This window comes from Desmodus rotundus, chromosome 4 (genome assembly GCF_022682495.2).
Source record: "Desmodus rotundus isolate HL8 chromosome 4, HLdesRot8A.1, whole genome shotgun sequence".
In the NCBI taxonomy this organism is placed as follows: domain Eukaryota; kingdom Metazoa; phylum Chordata; class Mammalia; order Chiroptera; family Phyllostomidae; genus Desmodus; species Desmodus rotundus.
This window is the reverse complement of record NC_071390.1, coordinates 10670411-10697522: the sequence shown is the minus strand read 5'-3', so window position 1 is coordinate 10697522 and position 27112 is coordinate 10670411. Positions and strand designations below refer to the sequence as shown.

General features: G+C 46.1%; 1 protein-coding gene across 4 annotated transcripts in view; it reads right to left on the bottom strand.

Moving 5' to 3' along the window:
- GFRA1 (GDNF family receptor alpha 1) overlaps window positions 1-27112 on the bottom strand; it is a 187794-nt gene that overhangs the window by 48738 nt on the left and 111944 nt on the right. For all 4 annotated transcript variants that reach the window (XM_053923362.1, XM_045191643.2, XM_024555415.3 and 1 more), the window contains one exon: window positions 9911-10247. In XM_053923362.1, coding sequence (XP_053779337.1) covers window positions 9911-10247 — 337 coding nt within the window. The remainder of the gene's footprint in view (window positions 1-9910; window positions 10248-27112) is intronic.

Genomic DNA, 27112 nt, shown 5'->3' with positions numbered 1-27112 from the left:
CTCCTTGTTTCGTGGATAAAACACATTCAAGCTGTATGAAATGGAGGCATCCCCTCCCCTTGGAATTAAAAAAAAAAAAGAGAGAGAGATAGTAAAATCTATGTTTAGGTCTGGGCTTGAAGGGAAAGCTAGTCTTCCCTGCCCGTGAACTTCATGGGTCCAAGTACGGGAAATGGCTGCTGAGCAGAGCAGAAGGGTCCCCCGTGAAGAGCAACGAGCTGCATGAAGCAATGGGGGGTGGGCAGGGGGTGCCAGTCAGGGTCTTTCTCAACTGCCTGCAGTTTCGCACAAGGTGGTCTGAGTCTGAGGCCCCAGAGCGCCCCTGTAAGCCCCCACCTGCCCCCACTCCGGCACTTCTGGCATGATTCCAGGTCTCTCCCACTGTACCTTTTCCCAGCACTGCACTCGAGACTCAACCCACAAAGTAGAGGCTTTCCTGTGATGAATGAACTGACCACAGGGCAAGGAGAAGGTAGGGAGGCAAACACCTGCATGACCCCAATGTGGTGACATAACCATGGATTATTTAGAGCTGGCCGTCACTCAGTGACAGCGAAGAACTCATCTCCCATGAGATACACAGCCAGGTCCTTGAGGTCTGCCACCTTGGGGAGGGTGGGTGCCGAGGACTCCAAACTCCAATCGTGGTTCGGCAGGAAGCTGAGAGTCCAAGTCCATTGAGTCCCACCAGGTAACGGGGGCTCCTGGGAAACAGGCGTGTGGCTTACACATCTACGACCCTTGGGATCAAACAGACTGTACTCCGTAAATGGGACTGAGTTCATAATAATAATTTTTTAAAAACCAGTGTGGTCCAAGAGGACTTTTTCCTCTTTGTAGAAATGACTCTTGCTATCACAAAGCTGTCACAGAGAAACCACTCTATAATAAGCAATGAGTGCTCAAAAGGGAATTAGATAAAGTAAGAAGTTAATGAGCATGTATTACCTGAGTAGTTTTTCCTTTTAAACGGTGCTAAGAGGCTGATGGACATTATGTCCTGATGCTCGTGAAAACTGTCTTACAGCTGATGTGTCTTAGCTACTGAGCCATAAAGAGCGTCTGGATTCCGAGGCCGCCAGTCTGCCTGCCTGCAACTAAAGGCAAGAAGGCTGAACCGTGTCAGACCATTGTATTCCCGTCACGAAAGACAGTCATTTGGAAATAGCGACAGAAACCAGGTTTCAGAGTTAGCAAGCCCAGGTTGATTCCCAAATCCTCCACGTGGGAGCTGGGCACTGCTGGGCTCGTCACTCCACTGGTCGGCCCTGTGCAGGGCAGCTGGGCTGATTAAAGATGACATTTGTGAGCTGCACGGCCCAGTGTTGCTGGGCGGCAAAACCCAGCACAGGGACTGTTGTTTTACCTCCCATGCATTCCTCCAACCCACAGTCCCAGGCCTCTGTCTCGTGACTGCCACACCTGCTCTCTCCCATGTCACTCATCCTTCCAGCCCAGCTCAGATGGCAGCTTCTCCAGGAAGCCCTGCTGACTCGCCAAGCTACGCTGGTTATTCTCCCAAAGCACTTTGTACCTTCCTGACCACAGACTGTCACTCACGCCATCATGACTGTATGTGTGCCTGCCTTCCTCTCGGCACTGTGGGTGAGAAGCTGGGTCTTTATAACTGCAGGCCGGCTGATGGATAGGTCGGTGGGTGGGTGGATGGATGGATTGATGACGAATGGATGGATAGATGAATGGAGAGCTAGACAGAGGGATGTAGAGATGGATGGACGGGTGGATGAATAGATGGATGGATGGGTGGATAAGTAGATGGATGGATGGGTGGATAAATAAATCGGTGATGAATGGAGGGATGGATGGAGGGAAGAAGGGAGGGAGGGAGGAACAGATGGATGGATGGATGGATAGATTTCTCGTGTGCTAAATCTGGTGTCACTCAGAGTTCTTCTCCTCTGCCTGCCCTGTGAGTGGCTGACACCGATGTCCATCACCTTTAATCCTAAGATTCTGTTCTCTGTCTGCATTGTTGAGGCCTTTGCTTGGTCCTTCCACCATCTCTCCAACTTCCTACCTCTCTAAGACCTCTTCAGATACTTTCACCATAAACCTGGCGTTCCCAAGGGTTCAGTCTTTGGCTTATCTCTCTTCTCGCTCACTATCCCTGGGGAATAAATTCTAACATACATCTTCAACAACTTCTGTGTTGATGAGTCTAAAATCTACTATATCCCAAGCCCTTCTCTGAGATCCATTCATGTTTTAAATGTATTCATTCATTTACTCATTGAGCAAACATTTAGTAAGTAATGAATATTGTCTGGGCACAATTTTAGGCACTTGGGACATATCACAGATAGAGAACCCTGACTGGGAACTTACGGTACAGGGAAAGCAATAATCAACTTGTTCTGAACAATAATCAAAACAAGTAAGTAAGTTGTGTGTTCAGAGGTGATTTTAAGTGCTTTGGAAAAACATGAGAGCCAGACAGGTATACTGGGAGTGAGCAGGGTTTACAGCACTAAGTAGGGCAACTAGCGTGAGCCTCAGCAGGATAAGGTTTAAGGAGACTCAGGGTAAGGACATTTGCCTGAGAGCATCTGGGGAAAGCGTGGTCCCGGCACAGAGGACAGGTAGAGCAAAGACCTGTAGGCACAGGGAGGACCAGTAAAGGGACCAATGGGGTAGAAGCAGAGGGAGCAGGGGCAGGATGGCTGGAGAAGAGACCAGACAGGTAAGGGCAGGAGGCAGCTCATCTCAGGATCTGGGGCCATTGGAAGAACCGTGCCTTCACCTCCTCGCGCCTGGCTGTACGACCCTTCCAACTCCATGAGGACATCCTTTTGCGCTGAGCACCCAGCCTTGTTTTTCTGTGCCCAGTACTCCTTCCCGGCGTCTGGTAGAAGACTGCTGACGCTGGCTTCACACAGGTGGAACAAGCCATATTATATTTTGCTTTGGCCTCAGGGGCTGGTCCAGGGATGGGTATATGATCCAAGCAAGGCCAATCAAAGTTCTTAACTGCGATTTTTCTAGCAGGTTTCAGTGGGGGAGGAGCCTCTGTCTCTTGAATCAGGAGGTGATAGGACATGTACAGGGAGCTGCTGGTGGCAGGACTCCCCAAGAAATAGTACCAGAGAAGGAAGCAGACAAGCAGAGGGGAGCAGAGGGGTGACAGTGTAGCTACAGTGCACGGAGCCCTTTGCCCTGGCCACATCTAACTACCCTCCCTTGCCAGTCCCGCGAGTTAACACCATCCCTCCCTCTACCTCTAGCGAGCTTAAGTGAGGGTTCTATCATGGATCAAGAGTCCTGAAGAACACATCCTTCCAACTGATTATGGCCAGAACAATTCACAATCTTCTTTCCCTGCCTCCAGTACAAGAGACAAGTCTGTCCCCCTTTCCTCTGTTCCCCATGATGGCTCCTAACACTATCAGCTGCAGAGTTTCCAGGCTGCAGAGGCCCACGTTATCCTCTGTCCATGCTGGCACTCAATAAATCAAGTTCTTCCCTCCAAGGTGCTCTCAGGCTTCCAAACTTTTACCCTGTCCTCCTGGTCCCCTCTCATCTAGTCCAGTGCGATAGTGTGGCCTCCTGGCCCCACCCCACTCCACTGGGGGCCCTCTGAAGCCCATCAAGTCTCTCTTCCCTCACAGAGCTTTGATGGATAAAATCTAACACTTCAACATGGACCTGGAGGACCCCCACCTCTTGCCTTTATATTACATGGATTTTTCTCCCTCTGACTCCAGGATAGTCCCTGAGCTCCCACATCCTACCCCCATCACTGCATCCCCCCAAAACTGAGCACCTTCCTCTTACCTGGCTTTGCCAGCTTCTCTGTCACCAAGGCCAGATCTGCATCTATCTCCTGAGACCCTCTACTATGACACTTCCTCCCCCAAAGAAACACAGGGCACTCTGGGCTTCCTGGGTGGACTCAAACCATTCCTTTTCCATCCATGTTCACACCGGAAGACAGTAACAGAGTTCTGGTGCCTGGAAGTTCAGAGTTCGGAGTTCGGAGTTCCGGTTCTTAGATCGATCTGTTCACATGGACCTAAGAACCTGCGCAGCGCTCCAATGTGACGAAAAGGAGTCTGAGTCCTTCTGTCTCGGGGCCAAGAGTGGCCAAAGTGACTCTGGTGAGGACTTGGGAAGGTGAAAGAAGGAGCGAGGGAAATGAGGCAGAGACTCTGAGCTCAGCAGGCACAGGGAAGGGGCCAGCAGGAGGGAGGAAAATTCAGAGTAAATCTAGACAAGCGTTTGTTCTTTAAGCGACACGCTCCAACAGGAACAGAAAAATGGTTTTACACTTGCCTCTGCCAGAGAGGAGATAAGGAACGAGATAGGAGACCTGGATGAGGAGCAGGCTGCAGCAGGCTCCCGCCTGACTCACAGCTCTGGTCTCCCCTGTTGGCCCTGGAGATGGTGAGCTGCACCCTCCACCGCTTAGTTGGTGTCAAATGGCCACCTGTCTCATCTCAACCACACAGGCTGGGGGTAGAGACCTAGGAGAGTCAACAAGAAGAAGCATGCTCCTCCTGCTGCTGGGGTCAAGGAAAAAGAGGCGGCAGTGGAGGGCAGAGGTCACCCTTGCTCTTTTCTGGGGACCTTAGTCAGCCCTCTGCACACACGCTGGAACCCCGGCAGGGGCCCAGGAGGCCTCCCGCACGGGGGCCATGTAGCAGGCGGCTCGCACAGGTGGAATGCATTACAAAACGAGCCATTTGGCACTCTGAACACATTTTGCTAAAGGTACTCGTGTAATCATTTGAAATGAAAATTGCTCAAATGAACTGGAAAATGTTTTACTTGTATTTTCTCATATTCCAGAAACTAACTTTCCATGGTTCAAAAGTTTGCATTGTCTAATTGCTGATTTCCATTTGTGAATGAATCAGTGTAAAGTAAAATTAAGTGCCAAATTAATCTACCCATCTAGTTTTAGGCATTAATTATCCTCTGAGACACTTTCTCCTGCGCTCGTTGCTTGTCAAGACAAGCCTGGATACAGTGATGTAGAATCCAGTTTTCAGCTCAGGAATTTAGCCAAGCAGCGGAGGATGACCTTAATCTCTAAGGCCCACAGTTTACTGTGCGAAGGGGGTATGATCCCAGGCAAATAAAACACATTCCTCACCTTTTAAAGCTGCCCTAACACTGTCAGACCACGTAGGTGACTGGAGCAGAAATGTGCCACGTGGATTTGTGACGTGTTTCCCCCACTGTCCTGGTTAAGAAATTAACAATGAAGTCAGCCTCAGTGTGCAGAAGGTGGTGCTGGCTGGGGCCGAGTTCTGGAGATGACATATGCCATTCTTTTGGGGCTACAGGAACCTTCTTTGGTTGTGCAAAAAACAAAAACAAACAAAAAAAGCAACCCCCCCCAAAAAAAACAGATGTCCAAAATATAATTATAGGACACTCAGTCCCTGCGGTAGAACCATATACTTGGTGACTTGACCCAAAGCCACCATTCCTGGCAACTATGGGGACACAGAGGCTCGGTACCAGAAAGTCAGTTTATCTCCAGCAGGACCAGGAAAGCGTTGGGGACAAAGGGTACACAGGTCCTGATCCCTTTCCTTTTGAGGTTCAGCATTACCAGAATCTTTCTAGAAGAAATGAGACATCCTTGGCCAAGCAGTGTTGTAGTCTTAAAAAAAAAAAAAAAAAACGAGGAAATCTTGCTGTAGGCAACAACATGTATGAACTGAAGACTTGATGCTAAGTGACATAAGCCCGTGACAGAGGAGAGATGCTGCATGATTCCACTTAGATGAGTTACCTAAAATGGCCAAGCTCGTGGCAGGAAAAGAACAGAACTGTGGGCACCAGGGACTGAGGGGATGGGAAAGCGGGGAGTTGCTGATCAATAGGTATAAACTTTCGGTCACTAAAGGTCTAGAGATCTGCTGTACAACACTGTACTGCAGTGTGCACTTAAAAATCTGCTGAGAGGGTAGATCGCCTGTTAAGTGAGGGAAGGAAGGGAGGAAGGAAAGAAGGAAGGAAGGAAGGAAGGAAGGAAAGAGATGCAGGACACAATTCCACCTGGAGGCACTGCCAGGAAAGGGAGAGCCTGGATATATGTGTCCAACCAAGGTGGAGGGCTATTTCTGGCTGGAACCACTTAGCACCCCGCCCCCAGGGCAAAATGTCATGTTTTGGGAATTGGTGCCTAGACGTGAGTAAGGACTAAGAGTTGTTATGCTGTGGCCCAAGGATGCAGCACCTCTGTTGCAAATGCAGAACGGCCAAGAAGAGTTTAGCCACTGAACCACCAAGTATGCTCCGGGCCGCCTCCGACAGTGATGTGGTCTGGCAGCAGCCAGTGCTGCGGGCAGGTAGACTGGTCAGCAACCTCAGGCTCCCTCTTTGCTGGGCCCTGGCAGCCCCGCTGATGGGTTTGGGAATATAACACTGTAATTCCTAGGAGAAAACAGGAAGGGCCGTGCTCAAGAGGAAGACACCTTGGCAATAAAAAAAAAAAAAAATAGCTGAGGCGTCTTAGTGATTAATGAGAAAAATAAAAGAGATATGAACATATTTGCTGCACCCGGAGGCAACGCTCCAGTGCTGAGCTTATTTTGGGTATCAGAGTTTGGGGAAAAGGAAGTAAGGCACACGTTTAAATTATGTATATATAACAACATGTATCAGGAATAAAGGTTTATGCTTCCTTTATGGCCAGACCCAGTCCTGACATCTTTGAGGCCCTAAGAAAGCAACCAGAAAGAAACAGGCAAGGGAGACAAGGCTCCCGGGGAAGAATGGGAGCCTTTTACATCTCATCACACCCTTCTAACAACACCTCCGCCTGTGCTGTTCTCTAGACAAGCTCCGAGGCCCAAACCCGCTAGTGCTCGCCTCTCCCCAGCCACCCCAAGAGGAGAGGAACCTGTCAGCTTCGCTAAAAGGGAGTGGGAGAAAGAAAAACAAAGTCAAACGGAAAAGCTCCAGTTGCATCTCCTCTCTTTGAAGGCAGCAGGCAGGAGAGAGAGGTTTCGCCTGGGCAGAGGCTCCGTGGGCCCCTGGGGGGAGCAAGCCTGTGTGCTGAGAGTGGGCAAACACGGAGTGCGGGGAAGTTTTAATGAGCTGGAGCGGCTCTTTGATAGTCGCTGATGTGGAGAGGGAAATGGAGCATTTGAAAGTGGGAGCTTTCGAAGAATACAATTTTTAGGAAGTGATTTCCCCTTTTGCCCTCTCTTTGGCTTTGGGGATATTCAAATGAGGCCTAAAGTCACCCCATCACCCCCCCCCTCCGCTGGGCTGGATCCCAGCGCCTGGAAGGTGGAAGCCCACATAAGCCCCAGGCCAGCGAGTAGCGGCTGCTGCTCTGGGTCCTAGCAAGGGCCTCACAGATAGGGTTTGAGAGGGGATGGACTAAAAGGCATAAAATTAAAAACAAGACGAATAAAATCTGATCAAAGAAAACACCGCTAGACTACCTAGCAGCTTAAATTACATTGACCACAACTGCCATGGACGGGATAATCATGAGTAATAAGTCCAGGCTCCGGAAAGAAATGATGGGCTAAATAACAACAGGTAGCACCAGGGGAAGTCACTGATTCACCTTCCCAGGGACAACTCAAAGTAGGGTATAAAACCCATCAATCACACAGAGACAAATTTCACTTGGTAGGGTCCCTAGGTAGTCTAGGATCTGGATTCCCAAACAGCATCCAAGTTCCACTTAGAGCCAGAAAGGAGGCAGCAGCACAAGACGACCTCCAGCTGACTTTCCGGTCCAGCTGGTCTTCACCCTCGCCTCTGTGTGGCGGCCCCTGTCACATCCCGGCCAGGCGTTGTCAGTTATTAGGCAAGGGCTGCCCCTTGCTCGTGTCTGCCCCATCAGCTGAGGCCACACTATGAGACCGGGGCTGTCTCAACACAAACAGTTCCTGGAACCTCTCTACCAGGCCAGTCTGAGCCCCAAAACAGTGCTCAAATCATCCTGTTATCTGCAGGTTCCTCCTGCCACCTCCCCAGAGCGCCCCAGGTTCCCAAACTCCCTGCTATTTCTCACTGCGGCTTAGCAGGAAAGCAATCTGATTTGACTCCTTCACACCAACCCTCTAAGGATTCTCTTTTTGGAAGAGCAGGCCGGGTATTTCAGCCTGTGGAGGGGAAGTCAGGGACCTCTTCCCAACCTCTGGCGCAAGGCTCACCTCCTGCTCTCTGCACTGCTACTCCCTGGCTTGGACCTGTCAGTGAACAGGGTAACATATTACTGCAGAGACAGGGAGGAGGTACAGTTAGCTGTCTGGCTTCAAGCCAAGGAGGACCCTGGAAACCCAGTCCTACTGCTAAGGGAGGGACTCCTTCTGTTCAAAGACTGAAGGGGCCCAGAACTTGGGTTTCAGATCCACAGGCCTTCAGAACAGGGGGTCTGCAGAATCTCCACTCCCCAGCATCCTACACCCTGAGCAAAGCGCCTGCACATTCTCCTCTGTGTCCTGCTCCTCCCACCTCCACCTCCTGCAGGGGGTTCTGGGGCTCCCTGGCTGAGTGGCTTCCCCAGGACCCTTCTACTAGCAGAGACATCCCCCATTCGAGCCCGCAGCTAAGAGGGTCTCAATGGGTTGGGGGTGTGGGAGTGAGGAAGACGGTCTGACGCCTCCCAAGACCCGCTCGGTCACCTGAGCTCTTCCTCATAGGGCGGGTCGCCTGCTTCTGACTTAGGACAAAAGTGAAGTGGAGGGACATTACTCTCAGGAAATCTTCAGCAGGAGAGGGCCTACTTTCACTTTTCTGTGGTCGCTCTTACAGCTTAAAGAAAGACAAGGGTCTCCGTCTACCAGAGTAAAACTTAAACGGACCAAGAACTCAGCTCACCAGCATCTCCAAAATATCAGACTACTCTTCCTGCTTTTCAGAAATGGGGCATCTGTAAGAAAACAAACACGTAACACACCCTCCTCTACTTGTCCACTGTGAGCACTTACGGGTGCATGGGATTTTGCCAGAGAGGGCGTCTGAAGCCTCCTGGCTCTACCCTGGGTCTGTCCCCTACCCTGGGGACAAAGTACAGGTTTTGTCAACGTGATGCCTCCTCTGAACCTCCAGCCCTGGATCCAGCCTTGGTGGCACCAGCGGCATCAGCATTGCCTGAAGCCACAAAGCCTTAAGTCTTTGTTTATCAAAATTTACTTGCTTCGATTAGCAACTGAAGTCAGTCCTAAACTCTGGAAGGACACCCATCAAATTGTTGATTGTGACAGTTGTGGGTGAGAGCTGCCTGAAGGGTGACCTTCTTCCCTCTACCTAATTCTGTATTGCTTGAGAGAGAGAGAGAGAGAGAGAGAGAGAATGTGTTCATGGACTCTTTCAAACATTAAAACAAGTGGCTCCAAGGGCAAAGGGAGCAATTGTTTTCAACATCAGTGCCCAGGATCTGGAAGCATGGCCGAGCGGCAAGGTGGTCACTCCTAACCACATCGAAGAATCAGTGGCCCAGAACAGCCCCAGGGACCCTGGAAGTTCTCTTCAGGGTTCAGACACAGCCCAGTCCAGTGTTCTGACATTGATGGCCAAGAGCCTCCATATCCCCAGCCCACCCCTCCTCTGATTTACTTAACCCCTCGTGCCCCCTGGAAGCGTCTCAGGGCCTGAGGAGTGTGCATGTGCCCTCAGGCTCACCTGGCCTCAGGTGCCTCTGCCTGCTTACCAAGGGCAGAGGTATCTACCTCACTCCAGCATCTCTCAAAGCCTGCCCCAGTTAAAGATGGGAACCTTCCCCAGCACGAGAGCCTGCCCAGCTTTTGAAGAACCATGTGTCAGATGCAGAGGCCAGTTTCTGGCCAATCCCTTCCAATGACTGTCGTCCCCTCCTGCCTCTCCCCCGGTAGATACAAGACGGGAGCTTGGCCACAGAAGCAGCCACAAAGGTTCTCCCTGCTTCCTCATTAATCACCCAGCCGCCGGTGCTTACCTGCAGATGTAGTTTGTCTTGCAGGAGTCCTGCAAGTTCAAGCAGTTGGGCTTCTCCCTCTCCTCGTAGGAGCACACGGGCACGATGGTCTGCCGCCGCCGCTCAGTGCAGGCGACGTCCCTGCAGGAGCAGAAGAGCATCCCGTAGCTGTGCTTGGCCGGAACCTTGTCGAAGAACTGCCTCAGGGCCTTGTGGCACTTGCGCCGGTTGCAGACTTCGTTGGACACGCTGGTGGTGCAGGGGGTGATGTAGGCGGACCTGTACTTCTTGCAGGTGTCGTCGAGGTTGCAGGCCTTGGCGGCGTCCAGGCAGCTGTTGCCTTTGGGAATGTGCTCCACTGCAAAAGGACAGAAAGGCGGGTGTGATCACCGTGCTGGGCACCTGGGCCACTCTCGCCTCCCGTGCTTGGATGGAGACCTTGGGTCGTACCTAGTGGTGCTGGGAGCTCTGATCAACTCTGAGGGTTTTTTAAGCTAATAATGAGTTCAAGACAAAGAGCAAATATTGAGTGCAAATGCTAGGGACCCACGGCAGAACACAAACTCCTAGCACTCTCTCAGATGTATAATTAGGAGGTATTGAGAGAGGCCCAAGGAGCTCAGGCACCTGCCCAACTACGTAGAAACAAAGCAACAGGAGGAGAAGTTTCCAACTCCTGGTTGGTAAACTGAAATTAGGGTAAAAGAAAAAGCAACAAATTATATACTTGTTCATTATGCAGTATATAAATCGATATGCTGAATGTAAGTATAATTGCCATGCAATCCTCCAGGAATATAATTATGTAATAAATGCATATAGTATATGCTAATTACTATATGATTACACAGTAATTGCATGGTTATTTGAGCCCCGAAGACAAAATATTATGCCAGGCTCTCTAAACAGGAAGAAGCAACTACAGCGAAGCTGTATTTCAGTTCTAGCTCACAGGCCATTGGAAGAAAACCGGAATAAGTTACATAAAAATTTACAAATCTCAATCACCATTCAACTTACCACCTACAAAATATGGGAACCTTAAGTATGGAGGTTGCAGATTAGAAAAATTTGGCTAGTATTTTGGGTAGAATTTCAATGGGCTCTGACCAGTGTGGCTCAGTTGGTTGGGCGCCATCCACAAAGTGAAAGTTCTCGGGTGTGATTCCCAGTCAGAGCACGTGACTAGGACGCAGGTTTGGTCCCCAGTCGGGGCGTGTATGGTCCCCAGTTGGGGCACATACAAGAAGCAACTGATCGATGTTTCTCTCTCACATCGATGTTACTCCTGTTCATCAATACTTCTTGTCCTCTCTTTCTCCCTCCCCTCTTCCTAAAATAAATAACTAAATGATTTTTAAACAAGAAAAACATATGCTGCCTCCTGCCCGAGCCCTCTGCTGTCAGAGACACTAAGGCTGTTCACTAGTGGCCTGCAGAGAGAGCCTGGTGGTGGCAGGGCCCACAGGGATGGCTGGGCGGGCTGGCAGAGCCCAGCCCAACAGATAAAGTTAAAAGGTAAGTAGACAAGAGAAAATAATCTCAGTCACCATGATACAGGTGTTTCCACAGAGAGAGGAAGTGATGGAAAAACCTCCAGGGCCAAATTATAAGGCGGTCCATGGAAAATTGATAATGTTACAATAACGACCCTCTGGAAACAACAGGGAGGCCGCAAATACCACCCAGTCGCGGAATGAGACCCCCAGCAAGTTCCTGCTCAGACCTCAGCCCTTCCTTGGATTCTGGAACCTTCTTTCATTCTCTTTATGATCCCAGTCAGTGCAGACCATGAAGGTAATTATAAGAGAATTGTCAACAGAGGAGAAAGAGTCCAGGTGGACTGGGTGGGACTAAGACAAGGCAGTGCATTCATTGTAAGTCTGAAGGGCACGTGGAATATTATGCAGCCTTAAAAAAGGAAATCCTGCCACATGTAACAATACAGATGAACCTTGACGACATTATGCTAAGTGACAGAAGCCCGTCACAGAAGGACAAACACAGTATGATTCCACCTATACGAGGCACCTAAAACACTCAAACTCGTAGACGCAGGGAATAGAAAGGTAGTCGTCCATGGCTGGGGTGGCGGGAGGGGGAAATGGGGAGTTATTCTTCAAGGGGTACAAAGTCTCAGGCAGGCAAGTCGGGTCGTGCCAATACTTAACAATGCTACATTGTACACTTAAAAATCTGTGAAGAGGGTAAATCTCATGTTGCACAGTCTTACTATAATGAAAGAAAATTTAAAATAAGTAAGTAAAGAACACACAGAGCTAAGCCCAACATTTCTCTCCCTGTAATACCAAGAGTGTGCCTTGCTTTAAGAAAACCCCAAGAGCAAAAATCTGAAAACAAAATTACACCCTGGCACCACAAGCAGCATTTCTCTATGTTCCAGGCTCACGTTTCCGCCTGTGACATCTGAATCCAACCACTGAATGTGGAAGGCAATAAACAAGCCGCTCAGCCCTTTGGAGGTGGGCAGTGCACGAAGCCCGCAGCTGCGCCCCCATCCCCGCTGCTTTAACAAGCACACCTGGTGCATTTTCTCCGTCACAGCCTTCCCAGTCTGGCTTCTCTCTGGCTCCTGTTTTCACACTTAGGCTCCTTAGGGCTCAAGGAGGGAAATACTCACCATGTACCCTGACAAGATCACCTAGCCCTCCAGGCCTAGGGGACCCTTCTAGCCTTTTCTTCTTTTGAGACTTCTAATGTTGTTCTATCGGGCCCACAGGCAACAGACATTTATACTCTTGTAGGTCTACGATTTGCTTGGAGATTTCTAAATTACGCTTTTTTGATGATAATCTAAAATAAATTAATATGACCAAACTCTAAATCACCTAGATTCGGCCTATAAGGCTGGATAGGGGTACACAATTTGCTGCCTGCCTGTATACTTGTATTGGTATTAAGTGATACTCTATAATGCCTGGCTAAAGAGAAAAGAATAGAGACATAGAAGTAGAATTAGCACTTAAATGATGCAGCCAGTGATACACGAACAATGGTTCGTGTAAATTCAAAGGGAGCAAAGTGGCAGAAGAATTGTCTTCGCATGGCTCCCAGCAAGATGGGCCTGCCAAACCCCAAAGAACCCCAGCTGAGACAGGGCACCGCCTTCTGATATAGTAAGCACCATGCCAGCTTCCGCAGAACACTATCGTCCCTTATATTAAACCAGTGCGATTAACGTGCGTGTCAGTGCTTTCGAACTTTTGTTCACACTTAGTTCGTGTGCCTTGCTTTTTACAGTTGTAGAAAAGCAAAGAATAAGAACATTTTTAAGTTTATCTGTTTCAAATAAAATTGTAACAAAAACAATAAAAGTCAACAAATAAGGCCAGAAAATTTAATCTTCTCTGAATGTAGTCCACATAATACACAAGTTTTAAAAAATTGGCCTGGAAAAGAAAAGTTCCTTACGCGGGTCTTGACAATGGTGTTTTGGATATGATGCAAGCAACAGAATAAAAAATAGGTGAGCGGAACGACATCAAACTAAAAAAGCTTCTGCACAACCAAGGAAACCATCACCAAATGAAAAGGCAGCTGAGGGGGCGGGGGAAATATTTGCAGATTATGTATTTCACGTGGTTAATATCTAAATATATAAAGAACTCCTATAACTCAATAACATAAAAACAAATAACCCCGTTAAAAAACGGGCAAAGGATTTGAATAAACACTTTTCTAAAGAAGATATTCAAATAGCCAATAGGTACATGAAAAGATGTTCAATGTCATTCCTCATTAGGGAAATCTAAATCAAGACCACAGTGAGATACCACCTCACACCTGTAAAAATGGCTACTACTACTAAATCAACAGACAGTAAGTATCGTTGAGGGTGTGGAGAAAAGGGAACCCTCATGCACTGTTGGTACGATTGCAAATTGGTGCGGCCACTGTGGAAAAGGGTACGGAGGCTCCTCAAAAATTAAAAATAGAACTACCTTATGACCCAGCAATTCTCCTCTGGGTGTTTATCTGAAGAAAATGAAAACACTAACTCAAAAAGAGACATGCATCCCCTATGTTCACTGAGGTGTTATTTACAATAGCCAAGATAATGGAAACAACCCAGCAGTCCGTCAACAAATGAATGAATAAAGAAGATGAAAATACATATACACAATGGAATATTACTTAGCCACAAAAAAGAAGGAAATCCTGGCATTTGCAACAACATGGATGGACCTCAAGGGCATTACGTTAAGTGAAATAAATCAGAAAAGATAAATACTATATGATCTCATTTATACGTGGAATCTAAAAAATTAACCAAAAGAAGTAAAACTGAAATGAAAAAAATCAGATTTGTGGTTAGCAGAGCTGGAGAAGGTGGTGGGGGAATTGGATAAAGGTGGTCAAAAGGTACAAATTTTCCAGTTATAAGGTAAATAAGTCATGGGAATGTAATCTACAATACGATGACTATAGTTAACACTTCTCTATGGTGTATTTAAAAGTTGTTAAGACAGTAAATCCTAATAGCTGTCATCACAAGGAAAAGAAAACTTCTCCTTCTCTTCCTTCTCCTCCTCCTTCATTTCTCTGAGGTGACAGATGTTAACTAAACTTGTAATCATTTCACAATATATTTAAGTCAACTCATTACACTGTACACCTAAAACCTATGCAGTGCCGCGTGTCAACTATATCTCAATAAAACTGAAACTGGCCTAGTGTATACTTGCTGTTACAATAACATGAATGTCCTTTCTGAAGCTGGTAAAACTACATAATCTACTAATTAATTATTTTCTTCTTAATGGTATCAAGAAAGAAAAGCAGTATTTCAAAGAAAAAAATTCTTTGAAAAAATCCTCCTCCCTTCTTAATCTCCTCGCAGATCACCTGCAAGCCCCTCAGGTAATGCTGCGTCTCCTGCTGCGATGACATTCAGAATAAACACTCCTGAGGTCGCAGGACATGGAAATTCGAGTTTTCTCTTCGTAAGAAGATTGATCCCTACATCTACTAAAATAACCCCCCAGGGTCCCCAAGTGCAACCTTCATGACTTGAGGGCAGAGGGAGGAATGAGCAGAATGATTCGAGGGAAGCCACTGAGTCACACCGGATGCCCTGGCAGCTCACGCAGGGCACAGAGGGGCAGGCGCACGCCTGTGTTTTCCCGTCTGGGCACGAGCGCCTTGTCGCCTGCCTGGGAAGCCTTCTGAACAGCTTTGCCATAACTCTGAGTGCCATCCTCTCCACAGCTCATTTTAGAGCTCAGCATTAAAATGCTGCTTTCCCCCCTCCCCTCCACCTCTAATCTCTCCCTCCATCTGCTGTTATTCATTCTTTAACTCAGTAGAATGTCTGGGATGCTGTCTGAATGGGAAGTATTCTCAGAAGGAAGGCTGTTTACTAGAAATCCCTTTTTCTTGGGTGTGGGTTGTGCTGGCTAATGGGCTCCTCTCGGCGTCAGCCCAGCACTGCGCTATGGAGAAGCTTTGCCATTTCAAAGTTAGACATAACCACGTCACTGCTTTGCAGGTTTCATATTTTCTCTATCATCGTTCTCAGCCTCCCTGGCTGTCATCACATGTGATGTGACTGGTTTCCTGTTTTCCTGGGCATGGGAGGTATAACCTTCACAGCAACTGGATGGCCAGCCCCGAGACTATGGAATAAAAGGAGGCAGGTGCTAATGAAGGAGCAACGAAATAGGAGTGGGAGGGATTACATGTGGTCTAAATCACCTAAGTGTCTTTGTCCAAGTCAGCTTTCCCTCGGTGGGCCTCAGTTTCCCCATTTGTGGGGTGATATATCTAAGGCCCCTTCAAGCCTCAAGCTTCTTTGATTTGAAGGTTGTCACATAAATTGCCTTTTCTGATTATAGCATCAAGTATTTAGGATAAAACTTTCCCCAGATAAGGTCAAGCTAAAGGAGTTCATCATCACCAAGCCCTTATTCTATGAAATGTGAAAGGGACTTATCTAAGAAAAAGAAACAGATAAAAAATATGAACAGTAAAATGACAACAAAATCACAATTACAACTGAACCTAAAAAAAAAAAATGAACTAAGCAAACAACTAGAACAGGAAGAGAATCACAGAAATGGAGATCACATGGAGGGTTATCAACAGGAGAATGGGAGGGGGAGAGAGGGGGAAAAGGTACAGAAAATAAGTAGCATAAATGATAGGTAGAAAATAGACAGGGGGAAGGTAAGAATACTATAGGAAATGGGGAAGCCGAAGAACTTTTATGTATGACCCATGGACATGAACTAAAGGGGGGGAATGTGGGTGGGAGGGGGTGTGCAGGGTGGAGGGGAATAAAGGGGGAAAATGGGACAACTGTAATAGCATAATCAATAAAATATATTTAAGAAAACACAAAACTTGTTGATCAGGGATAGAGAGTAGAACCCCAGCAGTGGGCGGCAGGTGCTAGCCTCTCAGCTGTCTGAAGCTCCAAAGAGGATACGGACCGACGGTTTTAACCTACAGGCAAAGCGAGTGGAAAAGGTCCAGTGAAGGGAGATGTGGAGGTGTCAGGATGAATTATGCTCCGGCAGACGCTTTCACATTCTAAGTTCCTCTGGAGCGAGGAACTGCCTTTATCCCAAGTACAATCCTCACACTGTCCCAAATCAAAGAGGCTATCACTGTGTCCGGCAGCCTCTCACTATTTACACTCAGAAAATGCCCCTGCTATTGGCAATCGCTGGGGCCCGCTAACCAGTCCAAATGACGCAGGATGAAACACAGATGCAAGCAACTAGAAATCCATTTCTATAGATTATGAGGGGAAATAAAACAGCACATACATTAAAATCTGCACCGTCTGCGTGAAGCAGAAAGTTCACGAGACAGAGTGAGGACGTTGTTTACAAATGCTTGCCAGTTTCCGGGGTCTCTCTCTGCCTTTCTCCTTAGGGTGGCAGAATTGAACTCACCACTGGTTTCCTCTTCCTTTCTGACTTGATTAATCACCACGTTAACATAACTACTGTTCTTCTTCTAGCAGGCTCCCTCTAACATGTTATCCCAGCAGATACAGAATGCGCAAAAAGCTCCAAGATCCTCGCAGGGGCAGAGCATCCTTTTCTGGAAGCTCACGTTCGCAGTCTGGTCTTCGGACAGCCACGTGGATCAGATGGCAAATCTGATCATACAGGTTGCGACCCTTGCAATCAATCCTTCAAGAGTTTGGCCTTTTCCAGCCGGGGTGCTAAGAATTACATTTAAAATGCCCGTGTTGGCTCTTGGGAGTGCATTTTGTCATTCACACACTGTTTCAGACATACTGTATTACAGGATGATGAATTTCCTCCTGGTCCTATTTTGCCATACCTTACCTGACTACATTAAGCCTCAAGTCGTATTCGAGTTTTCTCTGGGGCTCACAGTGACTGAACTAATCTGAATACTTGTGAATTTGGAAATAACTCTTCCGCCTGGTGAAGACAGTGCCCAATGTGAATGAAGCAAGAGCCATGGGCTCACCACATGCTGCCCGCTCACCCCGAGCTCACCCATTGGTGCCTCCTGTTCCAAAATGCATGCACTGCGTGCGGCCCACCACACCATCCATACCTTACCAAATGAGATACCACCTGTAAGTGTGTGCAAGTCACACGCTTGCTGCTGCAAAATGAGTAATAGGGCTGTCTCAGCAAATGGGATCACTACATTTTTAATTAACCTTTCCAACCTCCTCCACCTTTGCTTTTAGTCATACACTGGCTCTCTGAAGTTTTCTACTTGTTTACGTTCAACTCGGTTCAACTGGGTTTGCAACAAAAGCATGAAAAATGATGGCAGGTGATGCAGGAGTTGGGGCAAAGGTGAGATGCCTGGTGAGCTGTGGTGCCTCACTGTACATAGGGTATGGGGACAGGCGCTCAGAATTTGGTGGCTGGGTTCCCACCTAATTTTTGTTTTGGCAGCTTAGCGTTATTTAATGGCCTTGGCTACCAGGAAACTGGCTTTTAAAAATCTCTTGCAAGCTAATTATAATTACTGTGTATAAATCATACAATGATCAATTATAAAAATCTCGGGTTCATAAATATTTAACTTAGCATTTAAATTCACACTGCAGGAGTGCCTGAAATTTCGGAGCCCTTCTCTCTGCAAACAACTGCTTTATTACAGTTCCAACGCCAATTACTGAAAACTGAACCAAGTCTGCCTTGCAGCACACTCGGGCACATATCGGAGTGTAATGCCTTTCCCTGGATTAGGGTGGCACAATTCAGCTATTTCTAAAATATGCATGCGTCTCATTAAAAAGATATTTTGCAAAATCTTCTACCACCGTCTTTTAATTCCTCAAGTATGAAGAGGCATAATTATGATATTAGACATAACACTCCTTAAAATATATTTTTATCTAATATAAAGTTGATTCTGAGATAATTGAGGTCAGATTTGTTTGGAAAATGTATTGTGACATGTGCAAACGTGGATGCGAAGAGGAAATGATCTTCTATGGGGACTCGAGCAAAACAGCTAAATATTTTTCAGCAAAATCATAAAGCCATAATTGGATTTCAATTTAGTAATAGTCGGCCTAAGACAGGCCATTTTTAATAATCTAATTATGTCCAGGGCCTACCCCAGAACTCAACGACTGCTTCAGAACTATTAATTGTACTCAATCCTCTTGCATCTTCAACCATGAAATTTGCTATTACATGTAGGGCTGGCTCTCAGTTGTGAGTATTTTTCCCCAATCTCAGATAATCTTTATAACATCCACAGATGCCTACGCCTTTAATTGCCTAAAAGCAAAATCTTTTAATGACTTTCTCTGGACTGGAACACTTGATCCCAGTAGCTCAGAACTGTGGACCTGGTACACACAGAAGTCAGCACGAGCGCTACAAGCATCTTTTCTATTTTGATGAAGATAAAGAAAGAACATCCCTTGCTTTTGTCTGATTTTCATTAATTAAAGGTATTTAATTGCTCACATCTCATTAGCAGTAAAATTAATGAGTACTTCAACGACAGGAAGAGATCTGCATGATAATGTAAACCTAATTCACTTTATGGGGGTACACACTGGAGCTCCATGAATATCTAGCCTGTGCAAGCTGCACTGGTATTTAGCCATTTCAGCAGTAAAGGGCTAAACACGTCTTCAAAACCAGTGATGCTGCTCCCCAGAGAAAACAACAAATGTGGGCCAACCGAGCAAGGAAGTGCCCCCTCACCGGTCCCCGACATATTGCCACAGAGAGGGCTGCGTGGGGTGACAGGGAAATGCGTAGTTTGTTTGTTTGTTTGTTTTTAAGTGCCTGAACCTTTACTCTAGCACACACAAATTTAGAAATTTCTAAGTGTGGGCCATGCAAAGTAATTGCTCTGGCAAGTTGGACAGTTAACCCAAGGAGGCTGCCAGCACTCCAGACATTTCATAAAACTCTTCCCTCAGAGCCTGAGGCGTGTTCTTTGGAATACTGTGAGCAACGGACAATCTCTGCTTTGGGTGGGGATGGATTTGAAAAGCAAATGTCATTTCTCACTCCGTGTGGTCATGAAATAGGTGCTGATTTGGGCAAGGCTTAGGGGTGGTAAATAAGTGAAGAATATCCGTAAGGATTTTTTTCCCCTATGTGTGACCTAAAATGACCAGTAAAGTGGCTTTCCTGAAAAGGGGCCAATGATAGCACTGGTACGAGGGTTTTGCTTCTCAAGGTGACTACCTTGAAGGATATAATTCATTTGGGTGTACGCGTTCTTGGGAGGCTCCTTATTCACAGTGACACCGTACATTTGCTGTGCCCTCCCAGCAAGCTAGAGCAACGGGATGCCATCAGAAGGCAGGCGAGAGGCCCAAATGTCACTTTTCGTACACAATCTACAAAAAACATTGCCCTGCCCTCTGATACACATGGACAGAAGAAGCAGCAGACATTCTAAAGCCAAAGAATCAGCTGAAACAAAGAAAAAATGAAGAGGCTGAAGCTGAAGATCCTATTAAGTATCCTGGGTGATGCTGAGATAATAATGAATCATTGATGATCTTAGCAGTTGTCAGGGCCCTCACAGTGCGGGATTTTCAGTGAAGATAAGCTAAATATCAGGTCTTTATTTTTAGTTAAAGAGCATAAAATTCCACGCCTTTCCTCCCACGAGCCTATTTACATACCTGCTGCGATACCTATTTGCCTTCACCTGCTTCCCAATTAATACCCCATTAAGCTGCTCCACCTGCAGTGGCTTTTACCTTCCCAGCAGCCCTGCAACCATCACTCACCTGCTACAGCTCCACTGTTTCTTTTGGGGAGATAAACAGAAGCTGCATGAATAATAATGGCAGGACTTTGCCTTTGTGGAGTGTGAGTTTCAAAGCTAGCAGCCGGAAGCCCAGGCCAGCTTCAGAAAGAGAAAGCCACTAGCTGGGCAGAATGTCTGGAGTTCAGTGTGGCCACATTCCAGAAGGTGATGCGGGAAAAGAATGGCCATCTTGATTAGTCAGATTTTGTGAATTCCAGAACATACACACACATATGCATTTTCATGGTGTTTTGCTTTCATGCCAAGTTGGGTTAATAATATTTTGTGTGACAGAGGGTTCTTAGGTGATCTTTCAAATGAAGATTAGCACTTATTTCTCTTTTATGCGAACAGGTTGTACATGTTTGAAAAGTTGGTTTCTTCAAGCAGGGACCAAACACAGGGCCACCAGAAGCCCTTCGAGATCAAACCTTAAAGAAAACACAAGCACACACTATAGATTCCTAGGTCCTGTCCCACCCTATGAGAATCTGGATTCTTAGAAAGCTCCCAAGGGCTTCTGATGATCCAACTTGGAATTCGCTGACCAGGAACTTAAACCTTTCCTTCTTATACACCCACTTACTTTGCTAGGAAATCCCAGCTTTTCGGTTGGTTCTGGTCACATTTTCAGGAATGGCATCCCTAAGAGGTGCCTTCTGGTGGAGAGCTCATTCATGTGTTATTCCAGAAAGTTCTTGTTGATGAGAGGGCTTCCTTTGCCCATGTTCCCAGTGTGACTTCAGAATTAAGCCTAGACTAGATTTACCAGGTGGCCCCAGAACAGACACTTTCAAGGTGGTCTGACCCAAAGCCCCCCCCACCATGTCCTGCAGCCCCCACGAGCTGCAGAGGAAGCAGACAGCGGACTGGGCATGTGTGTGCCCATCCGCATGCCTCAGTAAACCTCCATGTTTTATTTTAATGGTGTGTTGGCAAGTGTTCCTGCTCATTTCATGTCTAGCTTTAAATTGGTTCCAAATGCACTCACACATTTACCCTTCTGAGCCTCAGTATAACTCCTGTTAGATCCCCATTTGAAGGACTAAACCAGTTAGCTCAAGGATTAAGTTTAAACCCTGGAATTTTTACATTAAAATTCCTTAGTCAAGACCTCCACTGTGTATCTGCAACTTAATCTGTGGCTCTGTCCCCCACGGGAATGGCAGAGTAGATACAGCCACATCCTCAAGGTGCTCTGTGGGCACCAAGCCACCTCTCCCAGGGAGGTGTCCTCCCACCTGGCCCCAGTCCATGCAGATGCTGTGAGTCTGGTGAGGCGGGCTGAGGCAGGTGGGGAACCCAGCATGCTCAGGCTGCTTGGGAGACGTGTCTGTCCTCCGTTGCTCATACGAACAGCCATCTATGGAGTCGTCACATCCCTGAGGTACACGTTACATCCCTGATGTACATGTAATCGAAGAACCCTGGGCTAAAAGAATAATCCCAGCTTCTCCAGCCTGATATTTCTACCTGGCTATTTGCTTAACACACACACACACGCACAAGGTATACCAGGAAAAATGCATGTGCTCTACTCCAAAACTCTTCTAAGCTTCAAAGAGTGCCTTTTCTGATAGAGACCTGAACGTGCACACCAGCTAGTTATTGTAAGAAATGGCCACTTGACAGCTACATGTAATTCTGGGTGAGTCTGAAGCTGGATGTAAATATTGGGGGCAACAAGATCCCATCAGCTTTATGCCTGGAGAGATCAGAATGACATTCAGCACAAGTGTTGGGGTACATGCCAGCTACTAATGCTGCTCTCAGCCCCCCCGGACATGACCGAGGCACGAGGTCACCCTATCGATAGGGCATTCTGGGACAACAGAAGTGAGGCAGCTGAGCCTCAGAATGGCCAGCCATGCTGCCTGCCTTTCCATGGGGATGTAACGAAGGCATGAGAAGCAGTGATGAGTTTCTGTCCTACAGGAGGTCAGCCTGGGTCCCCAAACAACCCTGTACTAATAATGGCCGGGGCTCTGTGTTGCAGAAAATCCCGTTTTTCCACAGGAAAAAATCCACAGGAAGAACCACACAGAGTCAGACCTTAGATCTCTGTGATTTGGCCTTCTTACCATGAATTGTCAAACACAGGTATTAGCCTTGGACCCTTTGGCCTTAAAAAGTGAATAATGACCAGCTCCTGAGAATTTCCTTGATGTGCCTAGAGTTGCCTCCAATTTCAGGGAACAACAAATAGTCTTCTCGCTGTGCCATTAGCTAATGAACTGACCCAAAAGAGGGAAGACCGTTCCTGCGGTGGAAAGGATGTTTAAACTATGGGCCCTCAGGAGAAGTGAAGGTGGAAGTGGGGGCTGGTGGGACTCAGTAAGGAAACAGGCATCCCCAGGACCCAGAAGTTCTCAAAAACCCCCAAAAACTAAAGACCAAATGGAAGGCCATTGGGCCGTTGGGGCGGGGGAACAAGGCTTCCTCAGTTTCTATTCTATTTATTGTGCGGGACAGAGAATCTTCCGTGCTAGACGTAAGAGCTATTCATTGTAACAGAAAGGAGATCTATCCCCCCGGAGTTTTCCACAGGCCCTTCCAGAAGTTCCCGTGAGAAGCTCTGTCCAATAGCATCCGTGGGACCATATTTAGTGAGGTTGGGGGGGGGGGTGTAGGGGTGGTTTATGCAGCTCAGATTTGGCTTAGGAATATATTTGTAAAAAAAAAAGCAAAAATTAAATATAGCTTTAAGAAGATAGAGCAAAAGCATACTAGCAGTACTAGAGTTTTGGAAATCTATGTCCTGAAATCGAGAATTCATTTCTAGTATGGTGCCTGCATGTTAGAGAGAGAAAAAGAACAACTGTCTAAATCTATTTTTTGACACCAATAAGAGATCTTCCTTGTGTGGGGAAGATTTTTTAAATCACCAGTAACTCAGGAGTGCTTCTGCACGTGAGAGAATAGACAGGAAATTATACATGCAAAATTACAAATACCACACTGTCTCCATCACCTGCTAAAACCGAACACCGCAGAGGAGGGAAAGGTATCCACGGGAGATGAGTGTGTCAGTAAATACACAAAGGACAGAAGCCCCACGTATTTGACACTTGAAGACAGAGCTATCCATCAGTGTCCTGGCACGGATCGATCAAACAGAATGCTACTGCTAAAAACCTAATAGTATGATGGTAATAATGTAGCCATAAAACCTCGGGTCTATAATTGACTGCTTCCACTTGAAGCTAACATGTCTAAACCAGTGACTAATGTTCACCGAAAAATTTCACTTGCACTGAACGACAATCCGTTACACCTGACAGTAGTCTCGGTGGATGGCTTGTGCTGGATGATGGCCCAGGGACAGGCGCCAAGGGGGGTGGGGAGTATAACCCCAAACAAGTAATGCAAATCTGTGATGCTTAAATGTAGATTTCAAGTATGTTTCCTCTTGGCCTTTAGAGGTGAGGAGGCTACCATTTTCTGACGAAGTAATTAGAAATGAAGTGACCAGTACCATCATTGCAAGTTCCCCAGAGCACCCAGGTCTTAGTTGTTGAGTTTTGTTTAGTGAGCCTATTACTATAAATCATATCCCCAGGCCATAAGAGTATATGTTCTGTCTCTCTTCTTACAGTAAGTAACCGGATGCAGAGAAGCCAAGAGCAGGGGGGGACAGCATTCACATGTCCTGGCCTTCTCCTATTTTTGTAAAGCTCCTGTGAGTTCTGGGTGCCAGTCTGGCGACTGCTTTGGTTAAGTGGGTCTTCTTGGATGAGATATGTTGCTAGGCTGTTGGCAGTGAGAACCTAACTTTGAAAGGAAGGCTTATTGCTATTGGCAGAAGACTACACAAAAGATTACTTACCTCTCAGTGCAAATTCAGAGCCCTCCAGTAGGACAAATGGCTGCTGAAGAGGCAGGGACCGTGCAGTGTGGAGATTATTAATGGCACAACGAGATGGTCAAGTTCAACAATGCTGGCCACACAGCAGGGCTGAGGGCTGTGTGAGATACGTCTCAGTGCTTTGCTTTGTATTTGTTATAACTGAAAGGAGACCCAGTCCCCTGGATTTTCATTCATCCCCCATTGAGGTTTCACCTGTGCTACCTGGAAGCCGCTACCACTTTGCTAAAGCTTAATTTCAGAGGATGAGAATCCCTCCCTTCCCTACAACACACACGGCGGAGAAGCCCTCTGCATCTTTCAGTTCACGGTTCTCAGTAACAACCCTTTATATGTTGGACTTGAGAAAATAAACTCATCCCCAGGTTTCATTATGGCAAAAATCTCCAAGAACTCCCTGTACCCAGAAGAATTTGCAAGTTCCTGCTTTCCAGTTAGCCAGTAACTATTACCAAAAGCAGAAATGTTTATCCACACTGTAACTAGAAAGTTTAATTAATATGTCTGGTGTCTTCTAATGGACTTTGAGTACAAGTCAGATTGCTTGGTGCCCTTTGATATATACTTAAAGGTAATTGGGTAGTCTTTCTGATGTATTTTTAAAGAGCAAACTATTGATTAATAATGTTTCAGTATTAATATAACCACTTTGTGTAGATCAAGAAACATCAATAGTAGAAAACCCATATTTATCTGCAAATTAACAACTCTATATAGATCTGTTACTTTAAGCTAAATGGAGTGCATCTACTCATTCCATTCCAGCAGGGGCTGGACTCCCCGTAATAAAGATGAAAGCTGGAGTTGGCCTTATTTTTCCACTGTGTGAAATGAACGCTTTCACCACTTTCTGCCCTGGTGCAGCTGAGCGAGAGTGGCCGTAAAGCACAAGTCCGCTCCCCTCTCTGACAGGCCAATATTTTTAATACCTTACTTGATGAAAACACTTCATACTTTGGGAGCTTTAATTACCACCACTGCTGAGCAGAATGAAATAAAAAATGATCGTACCATTTGGGATGGAGGTGGGGATGGTCCCAGCTTTATCACTGTTTAAAACAGTTGTGCAGTTCATATACTTCGAGGATCCGTTCATTCAAATCAATTACTGCACAGAGGAAAGGCTGGAGCATTATGGAGACTTGAAATGAACCAGTTTCTGAGGCTGGGTTTTAGAATCCTAGGCAAAGCATGTCTCAAACAAATGGGAACTGTCAGTTCTTTTTTTTTTTTTTTCTTTTAAATACCTACAAGGCCTTTGATTCTACTAAAGAGGTTGGTTTGAACAGCATCCTTTGGCTGTCTCGAGCATGGTGGTTTGGGCCCGCTAACCTTCAGGTGGGCGGTGTAAACAATGGTGTGAGTGGCTGCGATAACCTACAAATGGCAGCGATGGAAGTTTTCATGCTGGGACCATGAGCCAAATTTCCCCAAGGGTCACTTTGCTCTGAGCTGATGACAAAATATCCAGACATCGCAAATGCTACCTGAATGTTATTTAGATTTATGGAGGGAGAAAAAGATAGCAGCTGGCAGGGCTCCTTGCCCTAGTTTAATTCTCTCTCTCTCTCTCTCTCTCTCCTCTACAAAGAACGCGGCCAATTTCACTGTAAGTCTCCGACAAGCTGGAAAAGCCACAGATGAAAGTTAAGATGCAGAGAACTGAGGAATATGCACATGCTAAGTGTTCCATGCCCTCAAAGAAGAATGGAATGTGAGCATCCGGGATCCTGATTCCTGGCCAATGTTCTCTCCACTCCAGTGGGTTTTGACCTGCACGTCTGTCTGGTGGCTTTGCTGCAGGAGGTGTGCTGGCCTCAATGTCGCTGCTCTGTTTGGTAGAACATCTGAATAGAGGCTCTGACTGACACTTCATTAAACCAGTGGCTCTTACATTGTTCTGAACATAAGAATCTCCTGGAAAGCTTGGATTCCACCCCCACAGAGGGTCTGGGGTGGTACCCAGGAATCTGCAATTCAACACACTTCCCAGGGTCCTGCTACACCACATTTTGAGAAATAGTTCACTGCTGAAAGAAAATGGCTTTCTAGAAAGCTAAGTCCATTAATGAGACTGCTTTTCTGCATCCAAAGAGTAAGGTAGACCAATAATAATTTAAGCTATAACACGTATTCTTTAATAATTCTATCACACAACTCATTCATTCATTCACTCATTCATTCATTCATAGTGTTGATGCTAACATTTACTATCAGGCTAAGCCATATAAATTTTGCCCCTATTATTCAAAGACCAATCTACCCCCTCACATTCAGTTCAAGTTAGTGAACATTAACCAAACAAATGGCATGGTGTAAATGTGCTGGCTACCTGTGAGGAATACAGCAAAAAACAACCCCTTCTTATTAAAAACTCAAGGAGCAAATATACGCAAAGAGTCACCTAGTGCTAGATATACATGGGATTTGGCAGAAACTCTCAGCTGGCAAAGGATAAACCACTTACAAACAGTCCTGTGACAACTGGGTATGCCCTTGGAAAAAGATAAAATTATATTTTTAAAGCATCCATACACAAAACTAAATTCTAAGTGAATGAAAGAATAAAATGTGAAAAACGAAACTTGAAAACTTCTAGAAAACAACATGGAAGATTATCTTTATGACTTTGAGATAGGAAAGAAATATTTAAAAAAGACACACATACCCCAAACTTTAAAGGAAAATTAATAAATTGACTGCATTAAAATTGAGAACAGTACCACAAAAAAGATTCCAAAAGCAATATACAAAGGTGAGCCACAGACTAGGAAAAGATACTTAAACTCACAAAATGACAAAAGAATGATACCCAGGATCACATAGAACTCCTATGAATCAATATGAAAGAGAAAAAAATGATGAGGTGATCAATAAAAAGACTATCAAGCGTAAAAATATGTTCTATGATAAAATTATGAGGATGGGAAAGAATAGAATTTTAAGTTCAAAGAGCAAAAGGAGTGATACAAACTTTCTAACTATTAAGGAAAATCTTAGTAGTATATTATTTAAATGGATGCTAGTGAAAGTGAAATCATTATACTATTTTCATTTCACTGAATTCTTTGAAAAGAGTGATATTTTATCTTGAAACATATTAAAAA